The following is a 10,880-nucleotide window of genomic DNA, read 5'->3' on the forward strand; positions in this document are numbered from 1 at the left end:
ATCGACCAACATTTCGGAAGGGGAGTCACGGGCGACGATCTACTAACCGCCCTGTCGTCGGTCTCTGCCGATTCCAATAACCGCCGACTTCAACACCAACATAGTCATCCTTCGGGGCGTTACATGCGTCCGTGGCACAGCTCCTGTGTGGCCAACAATCGTGACACTGGCTCGACAGTGAATGTAACCAACGATAAGTTCCAAATCAATCTGGACGTGCAGCATTTCGCTCCCGAGGAGATCTCGGTCAAGTACGTGGACAAATCCGTCATCGTGGAGGGCAAGCACGAAGAGAAACAGGACGATCACGGATACATTTCGCGCCATTTCGTACGCCGCTACATGTTGCCGGCCGGCCACAACGAGAGCGATATCGCTTCGTCACTCTCATCGGATGGCATCCTGACCATCAGCTGCCCGAGGAAAGCCATCGAACAGAAACCGGAAAAGAGCATTCCCATCACCCAGACAGGACAGCCACAGAAAGTAGCAGCTGATAAAGGAACGAAATAAAGTTTGAAGACGTTCATTTGAAAATTTATGGAACTACAAACCTATATTGTAACTGTAACCCTGTAACCATAATCATTGTAAACGTAACCTTGAAACACACTCTATGTAAACTCCGTTTGTTTAAGTTTCCGTAATAAACAGACAAATCCAAACCTAAAGTATGCGCTTGTTATTTATTTATTTATTTAATGATATTGGGGTTCAACGGGCAATGAAGCCTAACTGAGCTGCATAACTAACATGAGACGACATTGGAACACGCGGACGTGGACGAACAAAACCAATATGATCGCGAAACACAGTTATATTAATGTCAAATTCAAAGCAATCGAATACCGAGTTTATGATATGTTATGATTATGATTTATTTTCACCTATGAACTTTGTATGGAAAATCCTCTTGTTTCTAGAAAGATGCCATCGAATCTCTATTATCATGCATTAGTCACTATTGTATGTCCCGTGGGCGCATTCACTTCTCGGCCCCTTTGGTGGCTTGCGATTAATTTTAGAATATTCGCTCACGGATGACCCAAACTAGTAATTGTGGCGATGACTCCGAATGCATGTTGTTGTATCTTGATTCGGGCTTTAATGCAATTGTTTGGTATGACAATTATTATTATTGCTGTTTGTGTGTGAAAATGGAGAAACTAAGTCGAGAAAAAATTAATTTCATTTCATTTCATTTCGTTTATTAAATTGGTCGGCGGTGGCTTTACAAATTCAAGCTTACATACTAAGTTCTTAAATACTAGGGGTGGTGGAGGCGCGAAGGCGGGGGCGGAAGGAGGAGATGGGGAGGTGGAAGTCGAACAGGGCGCTAGCGGCATTGAAGGATCCGATCGCCCGCAGGAATGGGTCATCGGATCCGAAGCGTGGTCGGCGGGGGGGTGATGAGGAACGGGGGTCTGTCGCGGAGGCGGCGAGATGAGGCGTAGAAAGGGAGTAACGAAAGTAGGGAGGGAGGGAGCATCCGTGTTATGGAGCAGGAAGCTATGAAGGTTGGCTATGAAGAGCGATTGGACAAATTTTTCAAATTTTACTTCAAGTGTTGAAGAATGAAAATTCATATTTTATGCTGTTGGTTTAGCTTTGGAATAGTTTATTAAAACTCAATTCAGGGGATTTCTCGAAATCAGGGATCGAAATTATTTTTTCTCCTCGCCATTCGTGGCACTTATGGCAGCCGCAGGCTTCTCATCACTGAGTTTGTCGGCCAATGGTTTCGACGGTTGGCCAGTCTGGGTGATGGGGATGCTCTTTTCCGGTTTCTGTTCAATGGCTTTCCTCGGGCAGCTGATTTGACTACTAATGCGTGTTCCAATGTCGTCCCATGTTAGTTATGCAACTCAGTTAGGCTTCATTGCCCGATGAGCCCCAATATCATTAAATAAATAAATAACAAGCGCATACTTTAGGTTTGGATTTGTCTGTTTATTACGGAAACTTAAACAAACGGAGTTTACATAGAGTGTTTCAAGGTTACGTTTACAATGATTATGGTTACAGGGTTACAGTTACAATATAGGTTTGTAGTTCCATAATTTTTCAAATGAACGTCTTCAAACTTTATTTCGTTCCTTTATCAGCTGCTACTTTCTGTGGCTGTCCTGTCTGGGTGATGGGAATGCTCTTTTCCGGTTTCTGTTCAATGGCTTTCCTCGGGCAGCTGATGGTCAGGATGCCATCCGATGAGAGTGACGAAGCGATATCGCTCTCGTTGTGGCCGGCCGGCAACATGTAGCGGCGTACGAAATGGCGCGAAATGTATCCGTGATCGTCCTGTTTCTCCTCGTGCTTTCCCTCCACGATGACGGATTTGTCCACGTACTTGACCGAGATCTCCTCGGGAGCGAAATGCTGCACGTCCAGATTGATTTGGAACTTGTCGTTGGTTACATTCACTGTCGAGCCAGTGTCACGATTGTTGGCCACACAGGAGCTGTGCCACGGACGCATGTAACACCCCGAAGGATGACTATGTTGGTGCTGAAGTCGGCGGTTGTTGGAATCGGCAGTGACCGACGTCAGGGCGGCTAGTAGATCATCGGCCGTTACTCCTCTTCCGAAATGTTGGTCGAGAAGTCGCGAGTTCCACAACGGACGGTCCCACTCGTCGTCCCACCAGTTACGGAAGAAAATCGGAACGATCGACATTTTCGCGTTTTACGTTTCAGGATACTTTCTCGCTTGCTATTAAGCACTGTTTCAAGTTGGTTGATATTCGCTTGGCTGTAATTTGTTTCGACAGTTCACTTTCGTCGCTTGGTAGAATTTTGACTGTTACTCTCGCTACCGCCGTGCCGTTTATATAGCTTGAACCATCGTTCGCACAGATTCGGTCGACATTTCTGGAATATTTACGAAGATTCTGCGCCAAATAAAGGTGAGATGAATCACGTTTCTGGTTCATTCTAGAAAGTCACAGAAAATGAACTCTGAAAATGAACGGATCGGCCGATGACAGACGCAATCTTGCGTAAACAAACGCCCTCGCGTCCGTTCGTGCTAAAGTTGTCGGAACAAGATTGTGGGAGCAGTTTTTTCCCAAAATGTTATCCCTTTTGCAGTTAGTGTGCTTTGCTCTGTCCCTGCTTTCCTTCATATCGGTGTTTTACTCGGTGGGAAAGCTGGGTCTCTTCCTGGCAACGCCCCTCCAGGCAGAGCAATCGACAGATGCGTTTCCCAACGAGCAGTCTTCGCTTCGTGCGGCACTGTTTTCCCTGTTTTTCAACTCGATCTGGGTGGTCCTGTTTGTGCTGCAGCACACGCTCATGCGGGCATCGGCGGTAAAGCGTTTCTGGCAAACCGTTGGGCTAGAGCTGGCGGAACGAAGTGTCTATAACATCGCGTCTTCCTATTGCTTGCTGGTGAGTGCTGAAGTAAAATTCCCGATGTAGTTGTCTACACTTGTTTCGTTCACCTTCGTATTGTAGCTGCTGTTGAAGAACTGGAAAACGGATCCGACTCAGTTCCGTCTGTGGTTCTTCGATGTGGAAGACAATAAGCTGCTCTGGTGGGTCATCACGGGGGCGCACGTTCTATCGTGGATCGTCGTCTACGGAGGCAGTCTGATGGTAGATCTGCCGGAACTGATCGGTCTGAAACATGTGCACTACGCCATCAACGATCTGGCCCCGCCGATGTCGTACAAATCACGCGAATTGCAGGACTACTATCAGCGCTATCGGCACCCGTCGTTCATCGGCCTGTCGACCGTCCTTTGGCTCACCAACGGAATGACCCTGGATCGTTGCGTTCTGGCCACCATCTGGACTGTGTACATGTATCTGGGCTGGAACACGACAAAGCTCGACTTGCAGTACCACCGGCACCAGCTGAAGAGCAAACGTGCCGAGCTTGTTGAAGTGACCAAGTGAACGGCCAAAACGCGATTTTAATTACTTTTAGTGTGTTTCACATTTTTACGAGGGTGCCTGCATATTGTGTTCCACTGACTGACTAATTTATTGTAGAACATCGTCAACATTCAAATACGCATTTTTCTAATAAACTAACCAAAGCCTCATCAAAGAGGATTTTTAAAGTATTTTACGAGTTTTTGGAAGCATGCTTTATGACTTTAGCACAACCGTAGCACACCGAACCTGAACCAATGGACCAATCTTAGAACGATATTATCATTAAAAAGCAATCAAATACTCTTCTTTAATGTTTTCAAACGCTATATTTTGCTGTTCGATTAAGATTAAACATCACCCACTACAAATCAACAGTCAGAAACCCGCCTAATAGCCATATTCGTCTAGGCACATCACCGATTCGTCAATGCCGTATGAAAAACGAAATATATTTATTATCTTCGACGGTGAGGGGTACTGTTATCTTCCCAGTATATTTATACTTTTATGATTTTTCTCTTTTAATTCAGAAACGCAGAAAAAGAAAACCAACTTCATGTTTTCATATCGTTAATGTAATTCTCTTTATTTGACAATGATATTCCGTTATAACGCGGTTGAACTTAAAACCGTTTTAATAGTAAGATACAAACAAATTACGGATAATGAATCGCAACAACACACCGCGATCCCCCAACACCCGTGGGTTAGAGTAGGTACCATCGCTTATCAAAATCCATGTTTCTTGCATATTAGGTTCAAAGAATTTCAGCCTTTGGAATCGCCTTTGTAAGTAAACTTAGAGACTGGCGTGGTTTTTGTTTTAATATCGTGGTTTTGTTTAATGTATTGAGCGGAAAAGAGTTCCTCCTTTTTTTAATGCAAGTCACAGAGCGTGGCGATTTAATCGACATCCTCCATGTCCTCCGAGAGCGGTGTCCTCGCGAGAGATCCTGGGAGTCGTCAACGAGCGGAGGCACATCTCCGGCAGCGGTGGACGGTGCCGCGGCACATCCGGCATCATCCGTCGTCATCGGCTCATCCACCATCCACCTTCCACCGTTCACCTTCCGGTAACCCAATTGTTCGCTCAAAATGCGACGAATCGATTCTTTGGAAATTCCCAATTCCTTTTCCATAGAACGCAACGACGATTTCGGCTCAATTTTGAGAAGATCACGCACTTTTTCGATGCTATCGGGCGTAATCACGCACTTGGGTTGGCCGACATGAAGGTCGTCGTGGACGGCTTCACGACCGTTTTTAAAACGCGTATACCACTCATGAACTCTGCCACGGGATAGACAATCATCACCATGAGCATGTTGCATAAATTTAAACGTTTCGGTAAACGTTTTACCGAGTTTAAAACAAATTTTGATATTGGCTCTTTGTTCAATGCTCATTCTCGTATCGACAACACAAACATACTGTCACTTTAGGTGCAATAACGACCAAATGTCATGAAATTTTGACAGGAAGTCTGGAAAGGATGTACCTTTCAAACACATATACAAACATCAAGGTGGCGCCACCAGAAATGTCCCTATTGAAAAAGTTCTGGTTACTTTGAAAAGGACTGTATATTTTTGTATCAAAATTATTCAGTATCTTTTTGTCTTGTCTTTTGTGAGGAGTACTGTTATCTTCCCAGTCTTTATTTCAACTTTTATGATTTTTCTCTTTTAATTCAGAAACGCAGAAACAGAAACCAACTTCATGTTTTCATATCGTTAATGTAATTCTCTTTATTTGACGTTGATATTCCGCTATAACGCGGTTGAACTTAAAACCGTTTTAATAGTAAGATACAAACAAGTTACAGATAATGAATCGCAACAACAATAACACATCGCGATAATACTAATCGGAATATTATAAGTTCTCCTTCTGTCAGCACTAACTTTCCAATGCTGCTATTGCTGGTGCAATTCATCTCCCGTGGGTTAGAGTAGGTACCATCACTTATCAAAATCCTATTTTTGTTGCATATTAGGTTCAAAGAATTTCAGCCTTTGGAATCGCATTTGTAAGTAAACCTAGAGACTGGCGTGGTTTTTGTTTTTATATCGCTAATGGATTGAGCGGAAAAGAGCTCCTCCGTATAATGCAAGTCACAGAGCGTGCCGATTTAATCGACTTCCTCCATGTGCGAGAGATCCTCGGAGTCGTCAACGAGCGGAGGCGCATCGCCGGCAGCGGTTGAGGGCGCCGGGGCAACTCCGGCATCATCCGTCGTCATCGGCTCGTCCTCATCGATGCCCAGGCCAAGCTTGACCATGCGGTAGATGCGCGCGGCGTGGGTTCCGGGCTCATCCAGCGAGAATCCGGACGACAGCAGAGCAGTCTCGAACAGCAGGATCACCAGATCCTTGACGGCCTTATCGTTTTTATCGTCATCGGCACGTTGACGCAGCGTCTCGATGATGGCATGGTCGGGATTGTGCCATGATTCTTTTCCTGCTTGTGAAAACGTGGTCTTTGAACCCTTTCTTTAATTGACGCTAGTGAATCATCGGTCCTTTATAATGCAAAGAAAATTTAATGAGAGCAGCAGTGGAAAACTATTCAGCTTTTTTTCGCAAACGTGTTCCTTGTCTCTTTGGTTTAAAAGTCCGATTAGAACAATGATCTTTCGATAAACGATGAACAGTTTGATTTTTCCGATACAGTCATGGGAATTCGTATTTGCACATTTGTATTCAGTGAAGAAGATTAATAAGGTTTTGGGCTGTTACCAATTATGTAGCATACTTCAACCATTGCTAATCGATTAGTTTGATCTATTTTGCGCAACTTATTGCACTTATTTTGTTGCAAGAGTGCTTAGATAAAAAAAATGATCTAAAAGTCTTGTTTTACATGTGATTTTGACCGGATTTGTTTTCTGTCCCTTCATTACAGATGCCGGAAGCACCAGAAACCGAAACCTTCGCGTTCCAGGCTGAGATCGCTCAGCTTATGTCGCTGATCATCAACACGTTCTACTCGAACAAGGAAATCTTCCTGCGTGAGTTGATCTCGAACTCTTCCGATGCCTTGGACAAGATCCGCTACGAGTCGCTGACGGACCCCACCAAGCTGGACTCGGGCAAGGACCTGTTCATCAAGATCATCCCGAACAAGGAAGCCGGTACGCTGACGCTCATCGATACCGGTATCGGCATGACGAAGGCGGATCTGGTCAACAACCTCGGAACGATCGCAAAGTCTGGCACCAAGGCATTCATGGAGGCGCTTCAGGCCGGTGCCGATATCAGCATGATCGGTCAGTTCGGTGTCGGTTTCTACTCGGCTTATCTGGTCGCCGATAAGGTGGTGGTCACATCCAAGCACAACGACGATGAACAGTACGTGTGGGAATCATCGGCCGGAGGATCGTTTACCGTGCGCTCGGATGCCGGTGAGCCGCTGGGCCGCGGTACTAAGATTGTGCTGCACATCAAGGAGGATCAGCTGGAGTATCTAGAGGAGAGCAAGGTCAAGCAGATCGTAAACAAACACTCGCAGTTCATCGGCTATCCGATCAAGCTGCTGGTGGAGAAGGAACGCGAAAAGGAGGTGAGCGACGATGAGGCCGAAGAAGAAAAGAAGGAAGAGGAAAAGAAGGACGACGAGCCTAAGCTGGAGGATGCTGAAGATGATGAGGACAAAAAGGACAAGAAGAAAAAAACGGTGAAGGTGAAATACACCGAGGATGAGGAGCTGAACAAAACGAAGCCGATCTGGACTCGCAATGCGGACGATATCTCGCAGGAAGAATACGGAGAGTTCTACAAGTCCCTGACGAACGATTGGGAGGACCATCTGGCCGTGAAGCACTTCTCGGTCGAGGGTCAGCTGGACTTCCGGGCACTCCTGTTCGTTCCGCGTCGTATGCCGTTCGATCTCTTCGAGAACAAGAAGAAGAAGAACAACATCAAACTGTATGTGCGCCGAGTGTTCATCATGGACAACTGCGAGGAGCTGATTCCGGACTATCTGAACTTCATCAAGGGTGTGGTAGACTCGGAAGATCTGCCCCTGAACATTTCCCGTGAGATGTTGCAACAGAATAAGATCCTGAAGGTGATCCGCAAGAACCTGGTGAAGAAGTGCATGGAGCTGTTCGAGGAACTGGCCGAGGACAAAGAGACCTACAAGAAGTTCTACGATCAGTTCAGCAAGAACCTGAAGCTGGGTGTGCACGAGGACAGCCAGAACCGTCAGAAGTTGGCCGATCTGCTGCGCTTTAACACGTCCGCATCGGGCGATGAGTACTGCTCGCTGAACGATTACGTTGGGCGCATGAAGGAGAACCAAAGTCAGATCTACTTCATTACGGGCGAGAACATCGAGCAGGTGAAGAACTCGGCCTTCGTGGAGCGTGTGAAGAAGCGTGGCTTCGAAGTGATCTACATGACGGAAGCTATCGACGAGTACGTCATCCAGCAGCTGAAGGAGTACAAGGGCAAGCAGCTGGTCTGCGTGACCAAGGAGGGTCTGGAGCTGCCGGAGGATGAGGCTGAGAAGAAGAAGCGTGAAGAAGACAAGGCCAAGTTCGAGAACCTGTGCAAGGTGATGAAATCGGTGCTGGAGAGCAAGGTGGAGAAGGTGGTCGTCTCCAACCGATTGGTGGACTCTCCCTGCTGTATCGTCACGTCGCAGAATGGTTGGTCGGCCAACATGGAGCGCATCATGAAGGCGCAGGCCCTGCACGACTCGTCTCCCCTGCGCGAGTCGTCTGCCCTACGCTACTCGTCTGCCATGGGCTATATGGCCGCCAAGAAGCATTTGGAGATCAATCCCGACCACGCCATCATCGAGACGCTGCGTCAACGTGCCGATGACGATAAAAACGATAAGACCGTCAAGGATCTGGTGATCCTGCTGTTCGAGACTGCTCTACCGTCGTCCGGATTCCCGCTGGATGAACCCGGAACCCACGCCGCGCGCATCTACCGCATTGTCAAGCTTTGCCTGGGCATCGATGAGGACGAGCCGATGACGACGGATGATGCCGGAGTTGCCCCGGCGCCCTCAACCGCTGCCGGCGATGCGCCTCCGCTCGTTGACGACTCCGAGGATCTCTCGCACATGGAAGAAGTGGACTAAAAAGCCAATTGATGCTATTCCATTATCTACTAGGTCTATGCGTTGCAAATCGGACTGTTGAAAAGATGTCTGTACCTGCCAATTGGGACTTCCCAGTTTTGCTGTTCTTTCTTCATTACGGTTTCGGTTCAACCCATCTTTTCGGACCATGTCAACTTTTGTGCCTGAAAATGACGTTTTGCGGGGATTATTATTTTTCTGCTCCTTTTGAAGAAAACTGCTTCGGAATCGCACCAAATGCTTGTCGGGACTTGTGTTTGGAAGATCGCAGTGCTTTAAGTGGTTTAAAAAATTCCAAAATGGCGATTTTGACTTAACAAAAAAAAGCGTCGAAGGACTCCACAAAACGGGCTTTTTGATGGGACAGAAAGGTGTGGTGTTTCACAAGCTCCTAAAACCTGATGGAAACGTTAATTCCGATCGCTACTGACAACAAATGGTCAATTTGAACCATGCATTGAACGAAAATCGACCAAAAAGCAATTCTAGTGATTTTCAATGGGGACGACTAGTCCCTCATGGCCACAAATAGTCCGATTTGCAACGCATACTGGGAGGCCACACGATGCATAACATATAACATAACAAAATTTGACATAACATCGATCAGTTTGTGTCAAATCCGTTATACTTCGTGTGGCAGGTCTGAAATATAACAACGTGGTGACCGAAATGTCGAACGTGTTTACGTTCATGTTTTTGACCCAAGAAAATAGAAATCGAAGAGGGAGGTTGATTTCTGAATAATTTATAGTTTAAATTAAAAAAAAAACATCACAAGTAAGAACTTACATTAACCTCTGTTTGTAAACAAACGCTCGGTGTTACGTGTTATGTTATGTTTTAAGGTCCGAAGCTTTTGACAACTGCTTACCGATTAAGTGTCAAATTGTTATATGTTATTTTACAACTTTGGTCCGTGTGGTCCAGCAGATAGAAATTTTAATTTATTTACGATATGACAAAACGCGAAAGTCGTCGCAACCCAAGGAGCAACTATGTCCGATACAGTGTCCCATGGACCGTCCATCGGACACTACAAGCACAGTCCTTTGGACCGTCCGAAGGACGGCAAAAAGCAGCAGCTTTGCAGTCCTTTGGACCGTCCAACGGACTATGCTCGGGACTGTCTAATGGACTATTGTCAAAAAAGCTCATTTTATAGCTAAAAAAGCTCATTATGGCAAAGCTTTGTTAAAATTATAGCTCATTTCAAATATTTAAATCTATTATAGCAAAAACCAGTAAAATTATTTTTCATTATTTTTTTTTTTTTTTAATAAAAACTTAGTTCGCTACCCAGCGACGAACGCACAATCGCCGGGTTTACAATATTACTTACTATTACTGCGCACGCATTGCATTACAATCTATTGGTTAAGTGGTGCGTCCGGATGCTGTGTATCAGAGAAGCAACAACGCTCTGGCAATCGACGATGTTTGCGAATCCGACGAAATAGATAACTTTGATGGTGGTATCACAAGCCGCGCTCTTCGGCCAGTTTCCCACTGCATAGTTCCGTACCGCCAGCGTTGATCCCGCGTTGCGTTGATCCCGTTGAGCCAGCGTTCAACTTCGATTTTCCGTGCACAGTGACGTTGGTTACAATTTTCCTCCATTAAAAGAGTCCGTTCCGGGTTTAAATGTCTGGTCTGGTGTCTACAAAAGGGAAAAGATCACAATGATAGAATGGTAAGACAACCTTGCGATTATTAACCATACCCGTGGAAGATGTTGCGTAGCGTTCTTGGATCACCAATCGTTCGCTGGCAGATGCTGCGCCCATCGTCCTCATTAAATTCCAAGCCATCCAGCGCTTTGTATACTAGGTTCGTTGTTTCGAATACCGACACAACACAGACAAGCCGTGGTGTGATCGCTGGCAGATATGTTCCAATTACGCGAAG

The 10,880-nt window shown here is 45.9% G+C and overlaps 4 protein-coding genes across 4 annotated transcripts in view; 2 read left to right on the plus strand and 2 right to left on the minus strand.

Annotated features, from left to right (window-relative positions):
- The window catches only part of LOC128276031 (protein lethal(2)essential for life-like), a 3,151-nt gene extending 478 nt beyond the window's left edge, over nucleotides 1–2,673 (minus strand). Inside the window, exon 1 of the mRNA XM_053014502.1 lies at nucleotides 2,090–2,673. Within this exon, the coding sequence (XP_052870462.1) occupies nucleotides 2,090–2,673 (584 nt within the window). The remainder of the gene's footprint in view (nucleotides 1–2,089) is intronic.
- Nucleotides 2,674–3,068: 395 nt separating this feature from the next.
- LOC128276035 (nurim homolog) lies at nucleotides 3,069–3,896 on the plus strand. Its single transcript, XM_053014505.1, has 2 exons — nucleotides 3,069–3,386; nucleotides 3,453–3,896. The coding sequence occupies exons 1-2, from the start codon at nucleotides 3,069–3,071 to the stop codon at nucleotides 3,894–3,896; spliced, it is 762 nt and encodes a 253-aa protein (XP_052870465.1).
- Nucleotides 3,897–5,615: 1,719 nt separating this feature from the next.
- Nucleotides 5,616–6,641, minus strand: LOC128276032 (heat shock protein 83-like). Its single transcript, XM_053014503.1, has 2 exons — nucleotides 6,617–6,641; nucleotides 5,616–6,338 (listed from the first exon to the last, which is right to left on the minus strand). The coding sequence occupies exons 1-2, from the start codon at nucleotides 6,639–6,641 to the stop codon at nucleotides 6,010–6,012; spliced, it is 354 nt and encodes a 117-aa protein (XP_052870463.1). The 3' UTR covers nucleotides 5,616–6,009.
- A 132-nt stretch (nucleotides 6,642–6,773) lies between these two features.
- LOC128276034 (heat shock protein 83-like) lies at nucleotides 6,774–8,972 on the plus strand. Its single transcript, XM_053014504.1, has one exon. It carries the CDS (start codon nucleotides 6,783–6,785, stop codon nucleotides 8,970–8,972), a length of 2,190 nt encoding a protein of 729 aa, XP_052870464.1. The 5' UTR covers nucleotides 6,774–6,782.
- Nucleotides 8,973–10,880: the final 1,908 nt, after the last annotated feature.

The sequence above is a fragment of the Anopheles cruzii genome, unplaced genomic scaffold (assembly GCF_943734635.1).
Source record: "Anopheles cruzii unplaced genomic scaffold, idAnoCruzAS_RS32_06 scaffold00349_ctg1, whole genome shotgun sequence".
NCBI lineage: Eukaryota > Metazoa > Arthropoda > Insecta > Diptera > Culicidae > Anopheles > Anopheles cruzii.